Raw genomic sequence first — 25,911 nt, 5'->3', positions numbered from 1 at the left:
GTGTGCGGGGGCCTGTGTGTGCTTAAAGAAGTGTCACAGCGAGTAGAGAAACTGAAGCGTGGCGTGTGTGTGTGTGTGTGTGTGTGTGTGTGTGTTGGGCATTATTTTTTCCCCACACAGGTTCCTCCTGCGCTGAGGCAGATGGAAAATAGGAAAGAGGAGCAGGGATAAATTCAGCTTACTCAGGTCTTCTGCTCCAGCAGGGTTCTCATCGCACTGTGAGCGGGTGTGTTTTTTCTCTGTCTGTCAGGTCCTCTTCACAAGCAGCACTAACTTTAAATGGGACAGACTGACAGAGTAACGTGGGCTAGTCTGACACCAAAGGTGGGTGTTTTCGGGGCACACACACACTTGCATCTACCCTGTGTGTACCTTTTCAGACATTCCTGCTATGGTGTGTATGCGTAGGTTCACATGTGACGCTCGTGCACGCATGTATGTTTATGTTTGTTTGGGAATGCAAGTGAATGTAAGTATCAGGTGTGTGGGTCACAAATTACATCTTACTAAACGCACAACTGTGTACTGCAGTGTGTGTAATCTGTTTGCGTTCTCGGTGGCTGCTGTGTGATACCTGTCTGTCTCTGCAGATCTCTACGCATTAGTGGATTTAGACGGCTTGTTCCGCATGTTGTCTGCGTGTGTGTGTCCTGTCTGCCTATCTGTCTGTGTTTTCTTGGCTCCCTTGTGTGTGTTTGTGTGCGTGAGCAGAAATATGTCTGCGCTCTGCTAAGGTTTATGTGTGTGTGTGTGTGTGTGAGCGTGCGTATAGAGATGTGGAAGAATGTGAATGTGTGTTTTGCAGGCTACGGGGTCACCGGCAGGTCCTCATCTCCTCAGACCAGACCAGACGATGAGGAGGGGAAGCAGCTTGGTGCGCTGCGGCCCGTGTGCTGTGCAGGACTCCCTAATCTGGGACATGGCCTTGGGCTGCGACTAAATGAAAAATGAGACCGTGCAGCGTCGGGAGCCTTAAATGTTTGTGAATCGGAGACGGGCTAAACCTGGCTGAACACTGAAACACACACAGTGCAGACTCCAAACAGATCTCCAACAAAACAGCACCCTCTGACCCGCTTTCCTGGCCTGGTTCTGGCCCAAGTCCAAACACAGTCAGGTACACACCAAAGGCGTTTTCTTCACCAGTGGTCCGCCTTGGGTTTATTTTCCTTGTAAAGGCTGCTTTGTTTTCATGATTAATCAGAGTGAAGGGTTTTCAAGCAGGATTCATGACCGCAATTGAATGCATTTTTTACTTCAATAAACAAAATATTTAGCAAGTGTTGTTGTTCTTTGGCCCGGATTCTTGCGTAACAGTAATATGTTTAACAAAGCACAGATGCTGTATCAGCCTGGAGACATGTGTCTGCGTTACAGAGGGAGAGAGACTTCTTTTTTTCAGAATGTCCCTACCTTTGGTTTGAGCAACAAGAAACACCCTGACCTTTCTCTGGACTTTGCTGACCTATTCACTCGGTATCATGTTTGCTCTGTGACATTTGGGTTCTGCTCTCCACACGCGCGTAAGTGAAAACGCAGGCGAGGAAGGGAGGAGGTGTAAAATGTGATGGAACGGGAGACAGGAGGCAAACTTGGAAAGACACAGAGTGAGAGACAAAATGGGGTGAAGTGAGTGGCAGAGGGTGCAGCCCTTAACAGAAGGAGTACAAGGTACATTTTGCGCTGTGGGGCCGAGAGAATGTTGAGCCTTTTATTTCTGCAGTTGAGGTTACGAGTAGTTTCAATTCAGGAAGGAATCGACAAGTCAAAACAGTTCCAGTGTTCCTGCACCAGTACGTCTGACAATGCCAAACCTCTGCACAGCTGGGAAAGTCCGATCTGAATCATTGGTGGATTCCATTAAAAGGCTTTGCATCTGCAGATGGAGAAATACTGCTGAAGCATAAATAAGACCGGAGTAGTGAAATACTGTGCTCACATTCTTTCCTCTCAAATGTTTCAACACTTAGCCCAATGAAGAGCAACCACTGACCAAATGTCAATCATGTGTTAGCCCCATCGCCATTAACTCTGAATTTTTTTTTTTTGCCGTTTAAAAGTAATTTAATGTACTGAAGTAGATTAAAGAAAGGATGTGAATTAATAAGAGAGATGGTGGCAACTAACTCAATCATGTTATGAGATGTACTCATATTTTAAACTATTGAAGTGACCCCCAGTTCTAGAATCTTCATTCTCAACAGATCTCAACACTAATAATGTGTCTCTACTGTCATGTGAATGAAGAATAAATGGATTACCAACGTTCAGCCTCGCATCCATTCATCCTGTTGTGTTTGGGGAAATAACATGACATTCTTTCAAACATGTGTTCTCATGCATCCATCTATCATTCTGTGATTCCACACTCTTCCTTGTCTTTTGCTCTCATCCCTCCCTCCTGCTCCCTGCTTCTCTTTCGTCGTCTTCTTTCATCTCAAGCCAGACATGCCCAACTGTAGCAAATTAGCATCCCACCCCCCCCCTTACCCTCGGATTTTACCCTCTCTTCTCTCCTCTTTCTATTTGTTGTGTAAATTAGATTTAGGGGCTCTAGACAGATATTATACTGTTTCAGCCCCCTCTTTCTTCTGTTCTCATTCTTTTAACATGAATAAACCTGTTGGCAATTAAACTTTTATAGTACCGCCTCCACGTATCCCATCCCACTCTGTCCCTCCCTCCCAGCAGCTCTCCCTATCCATTCACCCCTAACCTGCTTTTATCCCGGACCGTCAGACCCTCTTTCCTCCCGTGTGTTCGCTCTGATGCTGATTGTCTCCTGCCTCATCACCTCTCAACACCTGCTACACAGGTCGCTCAGTCCACGCACGCGTCCTTCCTCATCCTTCAGTCCTCCCTCCACATCACCCTCTCTCTCTCGTTCCCTCGCTCTCTATGGCTGGAGTAGGGGAATGATTAGTGAGAACACATTCAGATTTTCCTTCCATGTGTCATGCCAGTGAAACGCCCGTGTGCCCTGCAGCATTTGGGACAGCTGTGCCAGGGAAGAAGTGGTGTTTGAGAGTGTGCGTGTGCTTATGTGTGTATCAGTGTGTGAGTCTGTGTGTGTATTAAGGATAAGGTTAAAAAGCAATAGAGAAGGCTACACAACCGCGCTTGCATAACATGAAAGAGGAAGCGTGTAGCTGGCTGTATAGTGTGTGTGTGTGTAGCTGGGTGTGTGTTGTAACTGTGTTTGTAACTGTGTTTGTGTGTAAAAGTGGAAGTGCACTTGCCCGCTACCTGCAGATCAGAGATATTTGTGTTCCAATCTGGGCTCATCAAGGTGTGTTCAGACGCACCTGAGTGTGTGTGTAGACTTTGTGTTTTCAGTCATGGGAAATCTAGTTCTGCCTTCATAGCCCAGATGTGCTGCATGGTGCTATGTAACCTGAGACCCCCCCCACCCACCCCAACACACACACACACACACACTAACACCAACCATAGCAGCCCCCTCTACTCCCTTGTCCTCCAAACCCGCCCAAAACTCTGCGTTAAGACGCATGTGGAAACAATTCAGTCAATGCCCTGAGCAGGGTAGCCCTCACACACACACAAACAGACACGCGTACACACTCACACACGTACACACAAGATGCACAGTCAGTTCACACTTACCCCTCTCATTCACTATGCACACACATACACACACCCAGCATATGCTCACATGTTGCTCTCTTCTCCCCTGTCGAGGTGCTCATTGCATGGCATTTGACAGTGTGTTGACTCTACTGTGATCCTAAACTGCTATCAGGTTGTCTACACTCAATCAGTAAGCCATGTGTATCCCGGCAGAGCTAAAAGGTTTATGGAAAAGGTGAGCAGGGGGCTACACTTTCACAACAATATGTGCAGCATGGGGAGTCACAGATATTTGGGGGTGGTGTGACATTGTAATGATTGCTAGTAAAGATGTATTTGCCTGTCATGTGTTGGGTGCTGTATAATCAGGAGGCCTGACATGAAGCAGAGGAAACGATTAAGCTCTTTGTTGGACCTCCATGCAGTTACCTACATAAATCTTTTAATATTTTGTATATTTGTAATTTACTGTTAATAGTAGGTGAAAGTAGCGTGCTTTCTAAAACCTGATTACGTTGCTTCACTGCCCTTCACTTTCTGCACCCAATATATGTTGATTGAAATCATTATGTCCGACTCGAACACACTGGTACACAAATTCATCCTATTTCACTCATCTTTAAAGAGAACCATTTTTTTATCTCATTACTTTCTTATCTTATTTTAAATGTTTTCATGGTAGTGTGGCTGCCATCGCTGTTTTCCTCCAGATTTGCTGTGGAGCCAATGAGGTTAGTGTGATAACCATTAATTATTTAAATCAATCAAGAAAACATTTCCTACCAATAATCATTGATATCACTGATACCATTGTGCCTGTCCCACTATGTAAAGTCAAATTGTCATATGATGGCCATGCAAAAGAGGATGCAAATCGTTTTGTAACGTTCAATTTCACAACAAACAACTGGGTCAACTGCTCAGATCAAAACGAACGACTGAAAATCAGCTCCTAATGTTGGCACGACCTGCAAAAATAAATAAACATGAAACCATTAATATTTATATGTAACTAAAGGGTCTGTACTTCAGTACAGTAAAGGCTTTCTTTTTGCCAGCATCTAGTGGCGTCCAGGGGGACTGCACCTTGAGCCAATTCTGCTCAAAGAATCCAGCTGTATTGGTTGTGGCTTGACTCTGATGCGGTGAGTGGAAAAGGTTGTCCTTTAAAACACAGTTTCGTAACTTAAAACAAATAATATATAGTACACACTAGTATCCTACTATATACATCTGAACACACCATCAAAGCACTGACTGGAAAAAAGTAGCAGTACACTCCGGAGGTACAAGCATTACTGTACTTTGGTCCTTTCACTTGCCGTGTATGGTCACACAGTTTGAAATGTCATTAGCGAGTGTGTGTGTGTGTGAGTGTGTGTGTCAGGTCAGGGCAGAGCAGAGGCTGGTTTGTTTTTGATGTAGCTAAAGTGCAGAAAAAAAAGCTCTTTTCTGTAATTTAATATTTCACTGCCTACACATCTGGAGCTGAATGTAAAAATGGAAAATCGAGGGGTGGGATATAAGACTGACATGGAGTGAGGGAGGAAGAAAGAGGAGAGAAAAAGTCCAGCCTCCTCTCCAGCACATGCATTCATAGCCTTCACTCACTCACTGCTCACTATGACCACACGCTCGCCGAAGCGCACACACACTTTTTAAGGTAACACAGGATGCATACTTGTTGCATTTACACACACTTCTTGTCTTTCTTTTTTTCTTTCCCCTTCTCAATCATGCTTGCTTTTTGACAAACACACACACGCACAGACACACACACACACACACACACCACTCTGGGGTGACTGGTGTTGTGAGTTGGCGTGAGTGTGTAGGTGATCTGGGTGTGATTACCGCTTGGCTCTCCGACAGCTCTGATGATGACATTCAGTGCTTTGAGCTCCTCTGGCCTGGGCCCGCTCCAAACACAACCAGGCAGTACATTCTCTGTTCCTCGCAGCCATGCGTGCATGTGGCCTATATGCAACTGCGCCTCACTCTCTGTGTTCCCCTGTGAAAAGTGTGTGTCGCACCTACAGCTCAGCTGCACAGCCGGTTCATGGTAAACGAGCGTCGAGTACAGAGAGACAACATCCCACACGCACCTCGCGCTTCCTCGTAGTCAAATGATGTCCATCTCTTTTGTTTTTAAAGTTCAGGTGTGATTTCAAAAGTCACATCACCGCCCCCCCTCCCACCGTAAGTACACACACTCGATGCCTATCACAGCCATGTTGTTTACAGCCCAAGGATGAATGCAACCTGCTCTTGAGTCTGCTGCTGCTCCTCAAATATTTTCTATATGTGTGTGTTGTACTGTGTCTGTATTGCATTTGGTCCAAGTCTCGGTTTGCTTCATTTAAATGCCAAGCTTTGGGAGCAGCTGTGTGCTGGATCATTGCTATCAAGACAGAGTCAACACACACACACACACACACACACATGCACACACCATTCTCTCAGTTGTGGGGCTTCATGCCCAGATTGTGTTAATCCTCTCTGTCCTCCACATATTTCTCTACACCCATCAACGTCAACGCCGCTTTGATGAAGACGCACACAGGCACACACACACGCACACACACACACACTAACTACTCTCCATCATTATCAATGTTTCAGCTGGAGAAGAGTCAGTGCTTTTGTTTGTAATTACAGGGGTTTGAAGTGAATAATTATCAAGAAGAGAGAAGTGGATGGATGGAAAAGGCTAGGTTAGAAAAAACACCCCAGGATGTCTGTGACATATTAGTCACATTTTACCGTAATTGTTGTTTCGACCCCATCCCACACTTAAAGAAAGAAGAAAAAACAATACTTTTGGAATGTGCTTTGCAGTGGATGGCTTCCAGGGGTTGTCTGGTGTGTTCTGTACAAAGGGCAGAAGGAGCTTTGTGGCTAGCTGGTATGGCTTTAAAAACATTACAGCTATGGGTAAAGGCCTGTTCCGCTTCCTAAGCTCGGGGCTTCGGTTAGGATTGACCGTATCAAAGCAGAATAGATTGTACCAGGTTCTAAGGTCTTCAGCCATAGTCTTTCAGTTTCCCAAAAATCTAAACAAATCCCTCAGTGCAAAACACAAGATAAAGGAAACATGAAACCAACATGGTTTTCCTCCATCTGGACATGTGGTGATAAGCCAACCAGATGATCTAAAAGACCCCAGAACCAATGCATTGATTTACATTTCAGCAGATATATCGATTAGACACCAAAAACGGTTCATGTTCATGTGAAGAAGCTAAAGCGTGTTTGAGTGAGGCACAGAACTGGCTGAATGATGATAGGCACATGGCACACAGTGACATGCCGCGCTCCCTCGGGGTTCGTAAAAAACAAGCCTTGTTAAAGCTTGCGCCTCCATTGTGTGGAGCAAGGGAAGGTTCCTGATCATGGATAAGGGTTTGCATGAGTTAAAATCAGACGGCGAGGGAAACCTCGTACTTTTTTTATCCTTCCATTTTGTATTGCTTGTTTTTTGTAGATTGCCTCTTTCCCTTCTTGGTTTTGAGACAATTTACACAAACCACAACTCCACCATAGTCACATGTGTTTCCTGCAGCATCGAGGAATAAGAGCACTGCTTTCAAGGGAACACTTGAAACTGGTTCTGCAGAAGCCCTTAGTAAAAACACACATCTTTCACATACAACTGCTTTTAAACTTGAGGCGCTCGGGGAGCTGTGTGACCTATGCACGTCCTCTCCTGATTCCTAGTGTTGCCCAACAGGGAGTGTTTGTGTGGTATCCAAGGGCAACGGTAAGAGAGGGTGGGGGAGGCTGATGTAGAGAGGCAGGGCCGCAGCCACACGTTCTACTCTGATGTGTTTGCATGTCTGATTGCTATGTGTGTATGGCTGCTTAGCATGCAGGTGGGCTCATGCAAGATGTCATGGCATGGCTATGTTTGTGTATGGACGTGTGTGCGTGAGTATTTGGGCATGCGTTGTGTGCCCATGCTGTGTGTGGAAAGCGTTGTTGTAGACAGACTAACTGTTACTGACAAGCACACGCTGACTACTGGAGTCAAAAAGTTAAGCGCACTCTATGCTCCTTTTCTCTCCCCGGAGGCTCCCTCTTTCTGCTTCTCTAACTTTTTCTCCTCCCATTTCTATTTTCTATATTTTTCTCTGTGTCACACTCTCCGGCTTTTTCTCTCTCCTTGACGATTTCTTTCTTTTGCTCCCTCCTCCCTCCCTCCATCTCTGATGATTTTAGCAGAGGTGTGACTCATTGGGCATCAAGCCACAATGTCAGGTAGTGAGGGGAGGGCAGGAATGAGGTGGAGAGGGGGAGAGAGAGAGAGAGAGAATGAGAAAGGGAATGAGATTTGATTTAAAAGTGGTGAGGTATAGTGCAAAGGGGGGTAAGAGATATGCAAAAAAGAGTGGAATGTGAGAAGGAAAGAGTGAGGGTGAAGGAGGGAGACTGGGGAGAGGGAGGGGTGTACAGTCAGTTCAAGGAAAACATAAAAAAGGAGGGAAATGAATAATTTCTGCAAACGGTTTCCGTCACGATTTACTGTTGTGTGCGTGTGTGTGTGTGTGTAACGTTGTCTCGATCGCTGCTCATGTTTTGGCCAGGCAGCGCACTGTGTGAGCTGACCACCGTGTTTATATGCAGACCTGTTCATGGGGCAGGCCTCCATTCACGACTTTTCATGCTTTCAAGTAGCTAATTACCAAAGGGGTCATTAACATGTTCCTGCCTACCAATAAAAAAGAACTGGAAGAAATAGGGAGGTGGAGGAAGGAAACAGAGTTGGAAGAAAGATGTAGAGGGTGATGAGGAGGGACGAAATAGGAGAAGTTGTGTGTTAGAGAGTTTTTGGTATTGAGAGGGTTTCATGCAGGCACATTCATGTTAATGTAGATTATCCATCAGATGTCTTTGGTGCCCTTAAGGCATGGGCCATTCTTCTGTTTGAGCATCGGTACTCACACACACACACACACGCACACGTACACATGCACACACACACACACACACGTACACATGCACACACAGGACTTGGCTGATACTATGGATATTCGGATGTTTTCTTCCTTGAGAATGATGAGACATTGTACTGAATGATAATGTTTAATGTGTCTTCAGGTTGAGTCCGCCTTACGACACACAACCACACACACATGTGAGCTTTGACTTCTGTCCTCAGTGCACACTTCATTCATGCCAGAGCCATGTCTCTGTCTCCTTCTTCCCTAACCTAATCCTTCTTCCCCCCTGTTTCCTTCTTCCCTTCCTTCTTCCTATTTTTCTTACTTCCCTCACATCTCAGATAACCTTGTTGAAAATCATTATAACAGGTCAAATGGCTAAATGACACTGTATTGCAAAAGTTGTTTGCTTTCACCTATCTAGTTTCAAAACATCCCTGTGGTATTGTTTAAGTTTCAGGTGTAGTGCAACTCACCTCCCTGGAGCATCTCTCAACACTGCCACCTTCAGATGACCATCTGTCACTGAACATGGCGCTCTGACAAAAAAAGAAAGAAAGATGCCTCTGCTTTACTTTGGACAGAACGCAGGGAAGCATTGGGCAGTGTGGCGTATCAGCTGGAGCTCATATTACCTGATGTCAACACTCACTCCATCACGACTACAATTTTCCTTTGTGCGTGTCCTTTGGAGCGGCGCTGTTATCGCATCTCGCCGTGCATAGATATATATATATGCACATTATGGTTAATTGGAGACCGGCCTAATCCATTTCTATGTGCATGTGAACAGTGGGGACAGAGGCATGGGGAAGATCAAAGTCGTCCTGATAGATTGCTATCGCCAATCCCACCTGTTCCCTCCGGTATTCCCTCCTTTCCCAGTATGTGTGCATGCGCGTGCACGTCTGTTATGTCTATCAGACTGTTTGTGTTTCTGCATGTGTGCCTGAGTTTGCATCTGTTACCAGGTGGACCTGGACGTGTGTGTGTGTGTGTGTGTGTGTGTGTGTATGTGTGTGTGAGCGTATGTGCATGTGTGTGTAGTCTGTTCCAACACGTCTACAATTTGCGGGAATCTTATAATCTGGAGCTGGAATATGTGCTCATGTCTGTGTCTGTCTAGCCCTACTCCACCTCTCTCTCTTTTTCTCTCCCTCTCTCTCCCTCTCTTTTCTCTCACTTTTTGACAGCTCTAATAAGTTCTGTAGATCAGGTTACACCCTTTAATAGATGCCAACTTCTCCCTGTTTTTCTCTCCTCTCTCATTCTGTCTTTGCAGTTGTCCCCTTCCCCGTTAAATGCCTTAGTCTCACCGACAGACACTTTCTCACGAACATGATTACATGGACACACACACACATCCACTGACGGGGATGGAGGCACAGGACATGCAAGCTCTGTCTCTGTAGGCCTCTCAGGTTGCTGACATTTTCCATTTTTGAGCATATAAAGTAATAATAATAATATTAGTGGGGGTGACAGAGCAAGGGTCCATTCACTGCCACTGCCAGCGTCCTATAAATATCCCCCTTCTTCGAGGGAATCGGAGAAGCAGCAGAGACCTTCAGTTTACACAGCTGAGGACCATGTGGACGAAAGCTCTCTATTCTCTCTCTTTCTCGTTTCTGCCTCTCCTTCCCCCTTTCCCTGCTCTTTATTTTCTCTCTTTATCACCGCTTTGTAGGATCCTTTTTCTGGTGTTTTGTCTTATATCCTCTCACCTGCCTTCCTCGGCCCTGATTTCTTCTCTTATGGTCGTGCATGACCTCACAACCTTACATCCCCCTTTTTCTGTCTGTGTCCTTTCGTGGGTTATGTAGTGACACATTGGAGAGAGTTCAACAGCTTCTTTTAGAAAGTGAGGGATGAGTGCCTAATTGTATTGTCTTTAAACTTAACGTTGCCTAACCCCATCTAGACATGCATGCAAAACATATACAAAGAAAGAAACGAAGGATTAGTTGGAAATTGTGTTCCCAGTCTTCTATTAGTCGCTATCGCCTCCTAGTGGAGGTTTGATGTCAACGAGAAAAAAAATGCATCTTGCTATCTCTAAAGTATGATTTTATTCAAAAGTCATCCTAAGCGTGCTGTGAGCTCGTCCGGTTTTATTATATATGTATTATTTATATATTTGGAGTGCATGATAAAGTGAAAAGACTCTCAAAAGTCACCTGACTGTTCATGGTGTTGGTTAAAAGCTATCTGGTTAAAAACTATAATATCGTAACACAACAATAATTGCATTACTTTTTGTTTTGACAATGAGTTGTTTACGTTGTAGTTCTAAATTAAGGAGGAGATTTGAAGGATGTGACGACCGATATAAAAGCATCGGACAGCGCCCATGGTCGTGCTCCGTGGACGAGAAGCCCGACGGAGCAGGATTACGGCTGTTGTAGAAGTAACCACTGAGCTAAACCGACACGACGGTATCACAGGTGTAGCTGCTATAAGTACCTCTATGTCACCATACCACGTGATCTGTGACGTAACCAGGAAGCTTCTGAATCATCTCGTGCGACTTTATTCACTTTTAGTATTTGTGCCTTGTCTTTATCCAGCATTATGACTCTCTTTTGATTGAGCCGTGGAAATAGAATAAAGTCCAATGGCCACATTAGTTTGCCACTTAAAGCTACTTATAGCAACTATTCAAGACTTGCACGCGCAACGGTTTAGCTCAGCGGTTTCTTCTGGACATCTGTTTGACCTTCAACTGGCTCTTTTGGAGCCCCGAGTTCGACCACGGGTGCTGTCCGATGCTTTTATTACACCTAATGTTAGAAAACGTATTATCAAAACAGGAAGTATTGTCTGGAAGAAAAAACATTTCCTTGTGTTCCTATATTATAGTTGAACAGCTTGCACCTTGAACAATCGCGTGACTAGATACAAGAATTGTTACATGTTGAAAAATGTCTACTGAAGACATGTCTGTCTATCTGTGAATACCACTTCCTTAACAACAACCACGGGAAGCGAAATATTATGATAAAGCGATTGTCACGTGATTGTTCGTTGTGCGGGTTAAAGCTTTTAAACTATAAAATTGTAACACAACAATGGCATTTCTTCTCCGGACATAACCTCCTGTTTTGATAATAAGCTGTTTAGATTGTAGTTCAAGTTTAAGGACACCCTGGAGATCAAATGTCCGACGAGGTTGGGTTACTAACCACTGAGTTAAACTGACGCGAATCAGTCAGCGATGCAACTTCTATTAGTAGCTCTAGCTTCCTATACCACGTGATCTGTGACGTGACCAGGAAGCTTCGGAATGATCTCATGTGACTTTATAATTTTTTTGTAATTGTGCCTTGTCTTTATCCAACAACAGCACTCTCTTTGAATTGAGCCATGGAAACTATCTCTAATGTCCACAGTCATTAAAGCTACTTATAGCATTTATACACTGTAACTCCTTGCATCGGTTTAGCTCAGTGGTTACTTCTAAACAACAGTTTGACTACTCTACGGCCCTTTCGGGGCCATGAGTTCGACCACGGGTGCTGTCCGATGCTTTTGTTACAATTCTTAATAGTTGAAATCTGTTGTTAAATTCCGAACTAAATGTTACAAACTGTTTTACCAAAACAGGAAATAATGTCTGGAAGAGAAAACCTAATTTGTGTTACGATATTATTGTTGAAGATCTGCAACATGAAAGATCACGTGACTTTTTTTACAAATAATTATATGAAGACAATAAAAACCTGCTCCGTGTGCTTTTGCACACTCCAGGGGGATAAATATGCCGCCTCCTGTAGTTGTTGTTATGGAAGGTCAGTCGCAGGTAATGAGAGCAGTTGTTTTTTAGACATTTACAGATATAGATTGTCTCCAGTAGATATCACTCTAAACAGATCGCATATCACAACTCACTTGCCGTTCTTATGGTTTTAAGAATTTGGTTTACAGATTTGCAAGTTTGTCTATACTAGAGTTGTCATTTTCGCCAGGACAACTGCTATATGGGTACTTTTACTCTATACTTTGACCTAATAACAACATTAATAATAATAATAATAATAATAACAACGTATAAACGTCTATAATAGCTAATAATACAAGCATTATAGTCGTTAAAATAACCTCACGAATGCTTTGGACCTCCGCGATTACAGAGGTATTTCATACATTTATATAATTGTTTTATGTCCTCACTCTTTTGCTTCAGTAACTGTTGTACTAATTATTCTCCAGTAGGTGGCAGACTAAGACCACGGATGAAAAAGAATATGACCTCCAAAACAGCAGACAATAATTAATGCCGTAACAACTGCTGAGATGTAATTGAGAAATACTGATAGTTGAGTTGGCATATGTCTTTGATGAGATCGTTAGCTCTTTTTTGTCAATTACATGGGAAACATATTAAATCATTTGTAATATACAGATCAATTTCATTGTTAAGACTTTAGTTTTAGTAGTTTCAGTAGTTCTTCTTAGAAATGTTTTATCTGCAGAGGACTAGTAAGAAACGAATTAACATTGTCCGTGTAATTTTATTAAGGTGATTTGACTGAGAGAGACGTCACTAAGACAAGCTGCTTATTTCAGCACCTCTTTACATTAGCCAACAGTGCCCACTAGGTGGCGCAAGCACCTCAAAATCAACATGCAATAAACTTATCTTTGCTTATTGTGATTAAAAAAAAACGTAGCCGCTCGAATGAAATCCTTTAACAAATTGAAACATGCGTGTCTTTACTTTCACGCGTAAAACGATTAAATTATGAATAAAAAGTTTCCCACCACCAGCGCTCACCGACACCCTCCCATCTGGTAACCCAACTCCAAAGTGCTGCGAAACGGGTCACGGTCAGGTGGTTGTGGAGCGGTAGTTCGGGGAAAGTGAAATCTGTCTCCCTGTTGGACAATGGGGTTAGCCAGGCGATAGGGGCGGATGAGACCGGCTTAAATGTCCGTGTAATGCATGTTAATGTAACAGGCACCGGGGGACCGCCAACCCGAGTGCTTTGGGATTATTTACCACAAAACATTCGCATTCTCCAGCCGGAAAACGGTTGATCCTGGATAGCTATGCATGCAGTAATCCTTCACTCCGTTAATTAAAAAGAAGGGGAACGCAATGGAACTGGTGGTGGTGTTTTTTTTTTCTTTTCCAGAAATGTAATCATTTCTGGAGAAGCTTAACCATCTGCTTGAGGTTAAGTCTGCGAGCAGATTGTGTTTTCTGCTTATTTAAACCTGAGGATTTCCTTTTCCTGAAAATGGGAGGGTGTCGCGTCTGGGGGGGGGGGGGTATCTTGTCTGAGAGAGGTCGGGGACACTTTCTTGTCACCAACGCAAAGTACTAATTGGTAGAACACGTTATTCCACAATGATCCCTTAACTCGATATCATTGGAGGTTTTAAAAGAACACGCTGCACGAGGAAGTTGGTTTCCTTTTTCTTTCCCTGTCATCTCGCACTCGCACGTTTCCCATTCTTTGATAGCAGCTAACACGCTCTGCGTTGCCACGGCTGTGTCGTCAGCACCGAGAGGAGACGTTCACATTTCAAGCCACCGCGTTACATTAGGATGCCACTCGTGTCTGTCTACAGACCAAGCCAAATACACAAAGACATCCTTCAGTTTCCCCCCCTCTCTATGTGGTTTAGTGGTTGTCTAGCTGACACGGATTAACATAGAAAAGATTAGATCTGAGCAAACATGTGCAGTCTAAAGAGACCCGAGCTTTCTTCTTTATCCTGCGACAACGTCACTGCTCAGTGGCGTATTTGCACTTTGATCTACTTTCTTATAACAGTGTAGGCCTGCAAAACACGTCACCGCATCCTCGCACTTGTTTCTGTCATCTGGAACTGTAAACAACTCGGTATTTATCTGATCCCAACTATAATACCTGATTAGATGATGGTTAAGGCTTCATGGAAATGCTTTCATGTTTATTATGTTGATACGTGCTCAGGCCTACTCAGGTGAATTAAAGTCGTGTATCACGCATTTGTATCACCCCGCTCAGGATTGTCAGTGTAATCACTTGATGCTCAAACCGCACTCGTTAAAATATTGATTGAATTGAATACCCAACGCATTAAAGATTATTTTAGTGAATCCCAATTTTGCGTGTGATGATTAATGAATGGGATTGTTTTGTTAGTGTGGCCATTTGTCTTCACTGGGCTCTCATTAATACGCATTGTAAAATCCCAGATGCCCACTGGCAGCGGCCAATGGCCCGTTTGAGGCGAAGAGCATGAACGTCCAGGCCTGTAATCGTTTAATCAAGATACGTTGACATGCTACTGTTTATATTGTTCTGGGTTATAACGGAAGAAAGTAAAACTATTTTAGGTACAGCCACCTCGGCCTTGTGTGCAGGACAAATACTTGTCCATCCGCATCTGTTAAATACAGCCTGGAAAACGACACCCACCACACAATTTGTCCCTTAATCCAAATCTTACTCTGACGTGTGGTGTCAAATGTACGCCTTCTCGTCTCTTTAGTAGGTCAGAGGAACAGACGCGAGGATGTGAAAGGGTTACGCGTCTACAGTAATTAGACTCGCACTTCACGTCTGCGTCCTCCAATACGGAGCTGCGAGAAGTTACGTCCACCCCCTCCATTTCTCTCTTGCACACACACCGACACACACACACACACACACCGACACACACACGCCTCCCCACCAGCTCCTCGGTGCGTCTAATACACTTGAAGAATCTAAGCGCAAGCCTCCCCCGTTCACACACAACCCGTGTTGCGCGTGGAGCACAAAACACACGGAGAGAGAGAGAGGTGCCTTTACTCTCTTCTCCTGCTGTCCTGTTAACTTATCCGTTCACATAGATGTTAAAATCTATGTGAACGCTAACCCTAACCCTAAAAAACTAAGTTCTAGAGAGACATTTATCTATTTTCTTTTGGAAAGGCTTTTCTTTTGCGTGTACTTTTTAAAGCTTTAGCCTTTACCTTTTAATGGGGTTTATGAGGCAAAAGATGTCTGGATGAGATGATTTTTACACAAGCTGCTGAAATGGATCACAGACTTTCCAGAGGCAGCTGGGTACCGGTGACTGGGCTGGTTGTATGTTTGCTTCTATGTGCGTGCGTCGTGGACCTGGTCCTTGCACAGATTCGTTACTCCATCCCCGAAGAGCTGGAGCACGGAGCTTTTGTGGGCAACATTGCCGAGGACCTGGGCTTGGACGTGGCCAAGTTGTCAGCACGTCGGTTTCGAATAGTCTCCGGCGCAAAGAGGCAGTATTTAGAAGTGAACTTGGAGAATGGCATTCTCTTCGTCAACGAAAAGATGGACAGGGAGGAGCTGTGCGAACGAAGCCCAAGCTGTTTTTTACATCTGCAGGTGGTCATTGAAAACCCATTAGAACTGTACAGAGTGGAAGTGGAGATTCTAGATGTGAACGACAACTCCCCGAGTTTCCCATGGAGCGAGTTCAATCTTGACATCACGGAGTCGGCTGCGCCGGGCTCCTGTTTCCCGTTAGAGAGCGCACAGGACCAAGACGTGGGCACCAACTCGCTGCGCTCCTACCAGCTGAGCGCGAACGAGCACTTTGTACTGAATATCCAGACGCGCAACGACGGGAGCAAGTTTGCTGAGCTCGTGCTGGACACTCCGCTGGACCGGGAACAGCGGAAACGGCACGAAATGGTCCTGACCGCCTTCGACGGGGGGTCACCGGAACGCTCTGGCACAGCCCTCATAACCGTCACAGTGTTGGACGCGAACGATAACGTGCCCGTATTTGACCGCTCGGTTTACCGGGCGAGTCTGGTGGAGAACGCACCGCGGGGGACGATGGTGCTGAAGCTGAACGCCACGGACCTGGACGAGGGCTCCAACGGAGAGGTGACCTACGCGTTTAGCGGACACGCACCCCTCAAGGTGCGCGAGCTGTTCAACGTGGACCCGTACACGGGTGAGATCCGAGTGAAGGGCATTGTGGACTACGAGAAAGCCAGTGTGTATGAACTCTACGTGCAAGCAAAGGACAGGGGACCCTCGGCTGTGGCTGTGCACAGTAAAGTGCTCGTAGACATCCTGGATGTGAATGACAACGCGCCCGAAGTCATCCTCACGTCAGTCTCCACTCCGGTCCAGGAGGACGCGCCACCGGGCACGGTGATTGCTGTCATCAGTGTTATGGACCGGGACTCGGGAGCGAACGGCAACGTTGACTGCCAAATCCCGAGCAACGTCCCCTTTCAACTCCATTCATCTTTTAAGAACTATTACACTCTGGTGACAAGCGAGTTTCTGGACAGGGAAGCCGTGTCTGAGTACAACATCACACTGACAGCCCGAGACTTGGGCTCCCCTTCGCTCTCCACGAGGAAAACCATCCTCGTTCAAGTGTCTGACATTAATGACAACCCCCCACGGTTCGCTCAACCTTCATACACGGTTTACGTTACTGAGAATAATGCCCCGGGCGCTTCCATTTGCTCCGTAACTGCATTCGACCCCGATTCTAATCAGAACGCCTATCTGTCCTACTCTATTCTCGAGGGTCAGATCCAGGGCATGCCCGTGTCCACTTACGTCTCCATCAACTCCGACAACGGTAACATCTATGCACTGCGCTCCTTTGATTATGAGCAACTTAGAAACTTTATGATTCTGGTGCAGGCGCGAGACGCCGGTTTCCCCCCCCTCGCCAGCAATATCACAGTCAACGTATTTGTCTTGGACCAGAACGACAATGCACCCGTTATAGTGTCCCCGCTCCCCAAAAACGGCACCGTGGCCACGGAGGTGGTTCCGCGGTTGGTCGACGCCGGGTATCTGGTTACCAAAATAACAGCGCTAGACGCGGATGCGGGGCAAAACTCGCGGCTCTCCTATCAGGTGCTGCAGGCTACAGACCCGGGGCTGTTCAGCGTGGCCCTGTACACGGGCGAAATCCGCACCATTCGCCGACTCGTGGAAAAAGACGCAACGAGGCAAAGACTGGTCCTACTAGTCAAGGACAACGGGCAGCCGCCGCTCTCCGCCACCGTCTCCGTGGTCCTCACGGTGGTCGACAGCGTGCCCGAGTCCCTGTCAGATTTCGGAGATCTCGCGCTCAGCCCTCAGCCCGCCTCGAACGTCGCTCTCTACCTGATCGTGTCACTAAGCACAATCTCTTTAATATTCCTCGTGGCTATAATTGTGCTTGCTGCAATCAAGTGCTACAAGGACCGTGAGACCCACAGTGGGTACAAGCTCCCCCCGTTCGCCTGCTGCTGTTGCGGGGGGTTTCAGCCAGATCCGCCTCCAGAAGTGTTCAAAAAATCCAACCTCAACCTACAGATTTCATCCGCGGCTAAAGTGCCCACGAACTGTATGGAGGTAAATGGAAACAGCAGTCTCTCCCAGTCATATTGTTATAAAGTGTGCCTGACTCCCGAATCTGCCAAAAGTGACTTCATGTTTCTGAAGCCGTGCAGCCCCGGCAGCACGCCGAGGAACAACGAGGCGAAGAGCGCAGAAAACGCGTGGAACGCGCCAAGCCGGAGCGCATCTGTGAACAATGGAGCAACTACTCCAAACGAGGTACAGTGAAAACACCGTATTGTATGAGACGCAAGAGCTCGTGTTATTAGAAGCCTCTGAGTGACCCATTGCCACAACAAAACCCAACTCAGTTTTCCATCTGATAACATGTGACATTCGCCCATGAAGGTCAAATCACACATTTAAAGTCAAATGAAGCCAAGCAGCGTTTGTAGGATTCCGTTTCTTCTTAAATAAGCATGTTACACAGCATAATAACAGTGTATCCCAAGTGTGCAGCCAGTGGTAATGTTTTGTACCCGGGAAATGACATTAGACGGCGTGATTACATTCTAATTGACATGCATGGTAATGAAAGGAGCATATTCTGTGCACACACCGTGTCTTATTATCTTAGAACGGGGGTAGATATCAATTAGAGGAAGAGGAGATGTGGTTCAAGTTGACTCCTCTTCAGCACGGCAGGTTTTTGTAAACGAATTACACGTGATAACAATCTTTTATAACAACTCATTAACTTAATAATTAAGTTTGTGACCTGGGATATGAATAGTTCACCCAGTGCCACACAGTTTTTACGCAGAAAGGGAACACACACACACACACCTGCTACCATTATCTGCCCGTCTGAAGGAAAAGTCAAGGTTGTATAACGGGCAAGGTGAATGGCAGCTTTTGATGCATCTGTCTAGAGTTCAGACTGATCTTTTTCGGCCATTCGTGATTGTGGCACGCCTTCCTGTCCTCAAACTAACAAAATAGGACAGATAACCTCACTAACTATGCCTCAAGGGCACACGCACGGCCATTATACTACACACAATGTGGCGTACGCCTATTCGCAGTCGACAGGGAGGGGGTGTGTGTGTGTGTGTGGGGGGGGGGGGGGTCTGTCCATTATTGATGAAAAATGGCAAATGGACGGTTTTAGGGAGACAGGGGAGGACATCCAGAGGGGAGGGGGCAAGGGCATGGCTGGACTGAGACGTGGGCCGCCTGTAGATTGGCCCCCGTGTTGTCTTCTGAATGAGAGAGAGAGAGAGAGAGAGAGAGAGAGAGAGAGAGAGAGAGAGAGAGAGAGAGAGAGAGAGAGAGAGAGAGAGAGATGTGGCTTCATGTTTGTCGAGGAAGGTATAGTGAGAGGAGGAGAAAGGGAATCTACAGAGGCAGGACGTCTTGTGTTTTCTAATTCTAATAGACAGGGCGACTGGCCAATATGTATCCTCATTGTCGCCTCCCTGTTTTCATCGCAACGCAGAAGGAAAAATATGGGAGAGCCATGATACCGGGCAAACGGAAAAAATGTTAGTCCGGGCACTAGCACATGCACCTCTGGCCACAGTATGGATTTTGAGGTCACGGTGGTCGTGCTGCCTGTAGGCTCCGTCGGGAGAAAGTGTCCTTCCTGTCGTTAATTGGCTCCCCTAATTTACCCGGTCTGTCCTTGGGCTTACCCAGATTAACACATTTAACCTCACAGACACATCTTAATTAAACTGTTTGAGCAGTACACAAAGGCAGTGCATACACCTGCTAAGATTGATTCATGAAGGGTGAAAAGAGAGATTAAACAAACATGCAAACGTTAGAGTCAGTCGGACAGATGCGTGCACGCGCGTGCATGCGTGTTGAGTGAGGACTCAGAGTTGTGCTGTTGCACACAGCTGCCGGCACCGCAAACTTTTCAAGGCTTTCTAAGAGACTTTTAATTAAAATCCTTGCTCGAGGAGCATTCGGCAAATATTAATGTAAAAATGATGCATAAAATCCACAAAACAATGACGTGTGTAATTTTCTTAATTTCCTCCCTGGCACGGTTTCGTTTGAAGATTAAAATCATGTTTCGTTTCATCCCGGTGGGGTTCTAATTGGTTTTGTTCGTTGTTGGCGGGGAGTGTATTTTGAATACCAATTATATTAATACGCTTACGTCGCATTCTCCGTGTTAACACACTTAATAGAGCGCAGTATCCACGCGATGAGACTCAGACCGGGAATAAACATCAGTCGGGTGCTCTCATTCTATTCTCGCGCTGCGCCCCATACGACGCAAACGAAACTAAGTGACGGCGGGTCGTAGCCGAAGGCGACACTATGCCTCCGCTCCTACCGATTCTGTTCCACCAAATACCCACAGGGCGGCAGCCACGGTCCATGGGACACGAGGCATGTCTCCATTTCAGGATAAGCACAAAGATAGACTGCTCCTCATCTCAATTACCACTGACCTCTATTGATTCAATAGGATATGAGCAGGCGTCGGTTTGATGAGGACGTACTCTGAAGAGAGACATTTCTCACAATAGACCCGGACACTGACATTGCATTTGTTTTTGTTTTTTTGTTGTTGTTGAAGCTGGACTTTTAATTTATTATGCTCTATTTTCTGCAGTTGAAGCAGCCAAACACAGACTGGACTCTGACGAAAAATCAGAACTCCTCCATCAAAAGGTACTTTGGAACTCTGACCTGCACTCAGCCCAACCCATTGTACTAGGATACATCTCTCTGAGCTGAAGTATCTTGTTTGCAGTTATAACTCCATCAACATGGATGGCACCCTCATGCGAAAGGCCATGCACGCCGATCCAGAAAACTATGTCACATCCATGGCGCCCGGACAATATTGGACCTGGGGAACCCACATGAGAGGGGTGAAAGGTAAGGCCAAACACACTGGACCACAAAGAGCCTTCTTCAAAACACATTCATATTTACATGTGCATTTTGCACGCTGCACTACCAATTTGTTTGTTGGTAGTCTTAATTGATCTCCAATAACGCACATCATTATGGCTCTTTCTATTTTTGCTGCTGATGCCATTGTTTATTGTCCTGACAGCAAATCACTGAAGCAGCTATGTAAATAAAAACAATACTACACAGGAGTCAATATTGAATAATGGCTTATCCTCTTGTATCTCCCCATCCATGTCACACAACAGACTACAAGATGTCTCCCTCTACAAGTGAGGTCCGCTCTCGCCCCTGGACTCCTCGGTGCACTCCTCCTCCCCAACAGCAGCAGCCATCAGTCCCACCCCACCCTCACCCTCACCCACACCCTCACCCACCCCCTGACTACCACCACAATGTGTACATCCCTGGAACCCCATCGGGTTTCTGCACCCTGAGGCCCGCAGCGCAGCGAAGCGACCTGGACGTCCACAACGCTTTCTCCACCTTCGGCAAGAGACGACGTCTTCAGATGTCCCCCCAGGGAGAGGCGGCGATTATAAATAATGACCTGTACAATGACTGACATTTGAGTGGCAGTCAAAGCGGATTCTTAGAATGACATATGACCTCATATGAAAGCAGGGGAAGAGAACATTCAGCTCACAGATTAATAAACGTATGATTTCTAAGTTGGATGACAAATACACATAAAAGTGATTTAACATAACATTGTGGCTAAAATGCTGAAGGGAAATAAAGTCTGATGGCTATTTGTGTGAGAAGCCACTGCAACGTGGTCAATGTATAAATCCACATGTTATTATTATTTAGACAATCAAAAAGAAGCAGCAATTACATCCAAAATGTATTGGACAAAGCATTAGTGGACAATTATTTTGCACCCCTTATGCATTTCTATTTGTTGGTTTTCTTTTTGTATAATGTTTGTTTGCTGAGCTTGTGTGAATATTACAACGTATTATAATGTATATGCAAGCAGCAAAATGATGCAGAGAACTGTATAGAGGGGGATTTTCCCAAAACATGTACTGTATACATTTATGAAAATAAAGTATTTTTTTCACAAGGTCTAGGTGATGACTCAGAGACATGCATGTTTAATTCATAAAACTCAAAGCTAACCCAACCCATGCGTTCTGATTCACGGCACTGAAAGACGGTTATGTTAATTTGTAAAAGAATTACGATATAAGCTTCTCATATGTATCATTAGCCCGAGTCAATTACTTTGAGGTGGATGAAGTTCTACAGCTATTTTGACAAGGTGGGGAGAGCTTTTCTCCTTGGTAAGCTGTTTTCCACAGTGAGGAACAAACATGTAGTAAAATGCTAACATATGCTAATTGGGGAGCCCGAATCTCCATTTGCCCGCGGAGAATAGTTGGGTTCATTAGCTGAACAAACAGAACTCGAAATATCACTTTAATTAAGAACACGAACACGAATACAAGCATCGGAGGGGAGGGGGTGGGGGCTCCAAATGTCATACCTGTATGTGAGCTCAAGGGCCTGTGACTTCTCTCTCTTTGCCCTTTTAAATATTACTTCTTGGGGAATTAGGTCCCACCATCAGCAGATGAGAGCTGGCCACTGGCCAGAAATGAGTAAGGTAATTAGGTCATCATCATGCTCACATTGAAAATAATTTGGTTAATAAGGAAATGGGTGTCCTTAGAGAGCATGGAGGGGAGAAGGCTAACCTTCTCTGCGGTGAGGTGATCCATTGGGATGGCTGACGGGGTAACCATATTTAGGTCAGCTTGGCTTATTTTCAGATGAAGAATAGAGCTATTCTTGAAGTGGAGATTATAATGTTAGCTTACTTGCTACAAGTTTAGTATTTATTTAAAGTTAAAGTAAAAATAAATGTTCATTTTGGACATCAAAAAAGAGCCATTCAGACGTCAAAGAAATGGGCAAAATCATTTTTTTCATCATTTAAACTCTGCATTTCATGGAGTTGTAGAGAAACTATCGTGTTTTGATTGGAAAATACTCCAATTCTGCTCAGTCTGGTATGTTACATCAACATTACATTTGAGATGAAAGTCCCGCACAACTACTGTCGCTGTCCGTCATTATCACTGTCCGTCATTGATCATTTGCACGGGGAACTATCCATGGTGCTGACATTGTTTCGACCGGTACCTAAACCAGCTGCATATACGTTAAGGCTCCACCAGAGGGCGTGTATGCTACCACTCAAGAAGTATTGGTGCAGTATGATGTTTTAATATTGTGGGAGCCCCCCTCCTCTTCCTCACCATCTCCACGACACAAACTTTTCCAATGTTAGCATGGGTCGACTTCAGCCCCCTAATTATATATATATATATATATCATGGGGACACGGTGCATTTCTTTAATACGAGTGGTGGGAGGAGTGTTGAAATAATTATTTCAACAAAACCTAATAGTATTAAACTAACAGCCAAAAAAGGTAATACAAAATGTATTGTAACAATGTTATAATCAGTGATACATTTGAATTTTGCAGCTTATTGTAGGAGTCTATTGTGGGAATTAATTATTTACAGTTGGTCATCAATAACATTGATACATTTTTCAAACAATTTAGTTTATTTCTCAAAGCAGTAACAATAACTGTCTATTACGTAGGCTGAAAGTATAGAGTATAATAAAATAGGAATACTCAAATAAGACAGAATAACTGGTATTTGTATTTGAGTAATTCCACTTCTGCTTATAAGGCCTGCTGTCTTTAGTGAATACTGTTGTTTTGTAGAACCCCACAAAGACTATGCTCATGACCAATTACATCCCAGTAATATTAGATAAATAGATCACAATGAAATACTTTATTTAGATGTTTACTTTATAAGGCAGTGGATAGTGTTATTAAAACAATGACTTATAATAGTGCCATGTTGTAACATTGGATTGGTAACATGTTTGTCCAGCAGATGGCACCATGGAGTAATAATCACCAAACAAACTGCATGAGCTTAACTGATGTCTTATAGTGAAAAAAGGATTTGAAGAATGACTTTTAGTTTACTCTTGTTTCTTTTCTTTTTTCTTTCTTATTTCAAGAGACACAAAACTACACAAAACAGCAAAATGCATGAGGTCACTTTAATACATTAAACGATACATTCAGAAGTACTTGGACAAACTTACTTTACATCTTACACAATCATTTTCAGATATTTTATTCAAATACATGGTTTTCTTCTTGGTGTGTGAGAGAAGGCTCATTTGCATTGTGATGCATCTCTCTGACTCCTCTCTGACACACAGTATCTGTGAAATCTAGGTGTTGTGCTGAATGTAGGTCAATACAGATGCTGAGCAACTAAAGCCAAACCTGGAACTTTGACATCACCAAGTTAAAAGATACATCTTGGGTTTTAGTTTTAGTATGTTTTACTTTTTTTAAGGGCTAAAACAGAACATATAAAAGTAGCAACTTCAACCTGGGAGTGGGACTACTTTTTCATGTTGTATTGTGTTTTTCAATGATGGCCTCATCATGAAATCCAGGAAATCTTTCCCACCCTCACTAACCTGTTTGTTGTGAGGATGGCCTGTATTGCTTTATTGTTCTTCTCCACTGGATTGGAGACAGTCCCCTAGAAGAACTGAGACAACATTACAGGTGTCAGCTGTGCAGGCCGAGGCATGATGTCACAAAGTTATGAATTAAACCATAAAAAGTACTGGTTGAGCAATGGTTAATTAGGGAAATACAACACACTATTTGTGTCTTCATACTGAAAATAAAATTAGGCTTTCCCACAAGCATCATGCACTATACAGGATATTCTCAGACATGCTGATGATATCAGATGATATGATGAGATCACATTATTGGGCCGGACAACTGCCCATTATCCAAGACATTATCATAATTGAAAACATCTTTTTCAGCCACAAACAGCACAACAGGCACAAATCTGATCATCAGGCAGGTTATTTGATTTAAAGCAGTAGAGTATTATGTCAAATGGCAGATATTTAAGAGTGGGGATTACTTTTTCATCTGTTTTCAACTCACTCATGAGGTTCAGTACCACGCAATGATCACGACTGACTGAAATTTGGTTGCTCAAACACTTTTCCTTCCATCTTATTCATTCCTTTTAATTAGTAAAAAGTAGTCCTATATTTGTTTTGGTTGTCTATTTTGACTCTAGCTGGAATGATTTAGGCCATTGGTCAAATTTCTATTTCTTTTGGCCTTTCTATTTTACACAATTTGAACGATCAAACTGTGTAGAATAGTCTCCCTTCCGGCCTGAGATGGCGAGGTGCAACAAATAGATTTGAATCTTGACATGACTGCCTTCTAACACACTATCATGGATGAAATAAAGTTATGTTACACGTTTGGGAAAAAGATATTTTTTTTGATGCCTCATGTCCTCTTATCTTTTGTCTGTTTTTGCCAAAGACTCTAAACCAAATTCTCCTACTGAGGGGCAACACTAACAAATCAAATTACACACTGACAAAATGGAGAATTGGAGTGCCCAATGCAAACCAAGAAAAACCAAGATTAAAATAAATATGTGTGATCGGATTTATTTCCTGTTTTTTTATGACAAGAAATCTGATTCTAACTGCACAATGCACGAGGTTGATTCTCTGTCACAAAGTGTCGCTGTTGACCAGTAACGCATTATGCATCATTCTGCTGAGAGTCGTGACACACCCATTAGTAAAAAGGGTGTATTGTCGGACCCGGTTTTTTGGAAGACATACTGTTTGTTTTTTGATCAACAGCACGAGAGTCCGACATGTACTAAGATTTTTTGGGGATTTTTAACCAGCATCACAATTGAACTATTTGCCTTTTTCTTTCTGGCAGACGAAAGGATGCATTTTTGGTCCAACGTCTTTGTCCTGTCTGCAGTGTGGCCCTGCGCGCTGTCCGTGACACGGTACTCCATAGCAGAGGAGATGGAACGGGGCTCGATTGTTGCTAATCTCGCTGCTGATTTGGGACTTGACCTTGGAGGTTTGGCCCAACGTGAGGTAAAACTTGATATTTTTCACAATAAAAAATACCTAGATGTCAATAAAAAGACGGGGGAGCTGTACATCCTGGAAAAGATGGACAGGGAATATCTTTGTCCGACGAAAACTACCTCCTGTTTTCTAAAGCTTGATGTTATCATTGAAAGCCCCTTACGTATGTTCAATATTGAACTTGGAATAACGGA

The 25,911-nt window shown here is 44.3% G+C and overlaps 1 protein-coding gene across 3 annotated transcripts; it reads left to right on the top strand.

The window, feature by feature from the left end:
- Window positions 1-14,963: 14,963 nt before the first annotated feature.
- On the top strand, window positions 14,964-21,813 carry si:ch73-233f7.1 (uncharacterized protein LOC100537710 homolog). 3 transcript variants are annotated; one of them, XM_037462021.2, is made up of 5 exons: window positions 14,971-17,860; window positions 17,951-18,064; window positions 20,418-20,476; window positions 20,559-20,686; window positions 20,971-21,813. In XM_037462021.2, exons 1-5 carry the CDS (start codon window positions 15,518-15,520, stop codon window positions 21,285-21,287), a joined length of 2,961 nt encoding a protein of 986 aa, XP_037317918.2. In that variant the 5' UTR covers window positions 14,971-15,517; the 3' UTR covers window positions 21,288-21,813. The 3 variants fall into 3 exon arrangements, with proteins under 3 accessions (XP_037317920.2, XP_037317918.2, XP_037317917.2); XM_037462023.2 differs by lacking the exon at window positions 20,971-21,813 and having other exon boundaries at window positions 14,964-17,860; window positions 17,959-18,064; XM_037462020.2 differs by having other exon boundaries at window positions 14,971-18,064.
- The last annotated feature ends 4,098 nt before the right edge of the window (window positions 21,814-25,911 follow it).

The sequence above is a fragment of the Pungitius pungitius genome, chromosome 2 (genome assembly GCF_949316345.1).
Source record: "Pungitius pungitius chromosome 2, fPunPun2.1, whole genome shotgun sequence".
In the NCBI taxonomy this organism is placed as follows: Eukaryota; Metazoa; Chordata; class Actinopteri; order Perciformes; family Gasterosteidae; genus Pungitius; species Pungitius pungitius.
The sequence above is the reverse complement of the archived record's forward strand: the minus strand, read 5'-3'. Positions and strand labels throughout refer to the sequence as shown.

Excerpts from the sequence above, each read along its gene's own strand:
- si:ch73-233f7.1 (XM_037462020.2), top strand. The coding sequence starts at position 15,518 with ATGATTTTTACACAAGCTGCTGAAATGGATCACAGACTTTCCAGAGGC. Across the intron at positions 20,477-20,558 it reads CAGAACTCCTCCATCAAAAG|TTATAACTCCATCAACATGG; the intron begins GTACTTTGGAAC and ends TCTTGTTTGCAG. Across the intron at positions 20,687-20,970 it reads CCACATGAGAGGGGTGAAAG|ACTACAAGATGTCTCCCTCT; the intron begins GTAAGGCCAAAC and ends GTCACACAACAG.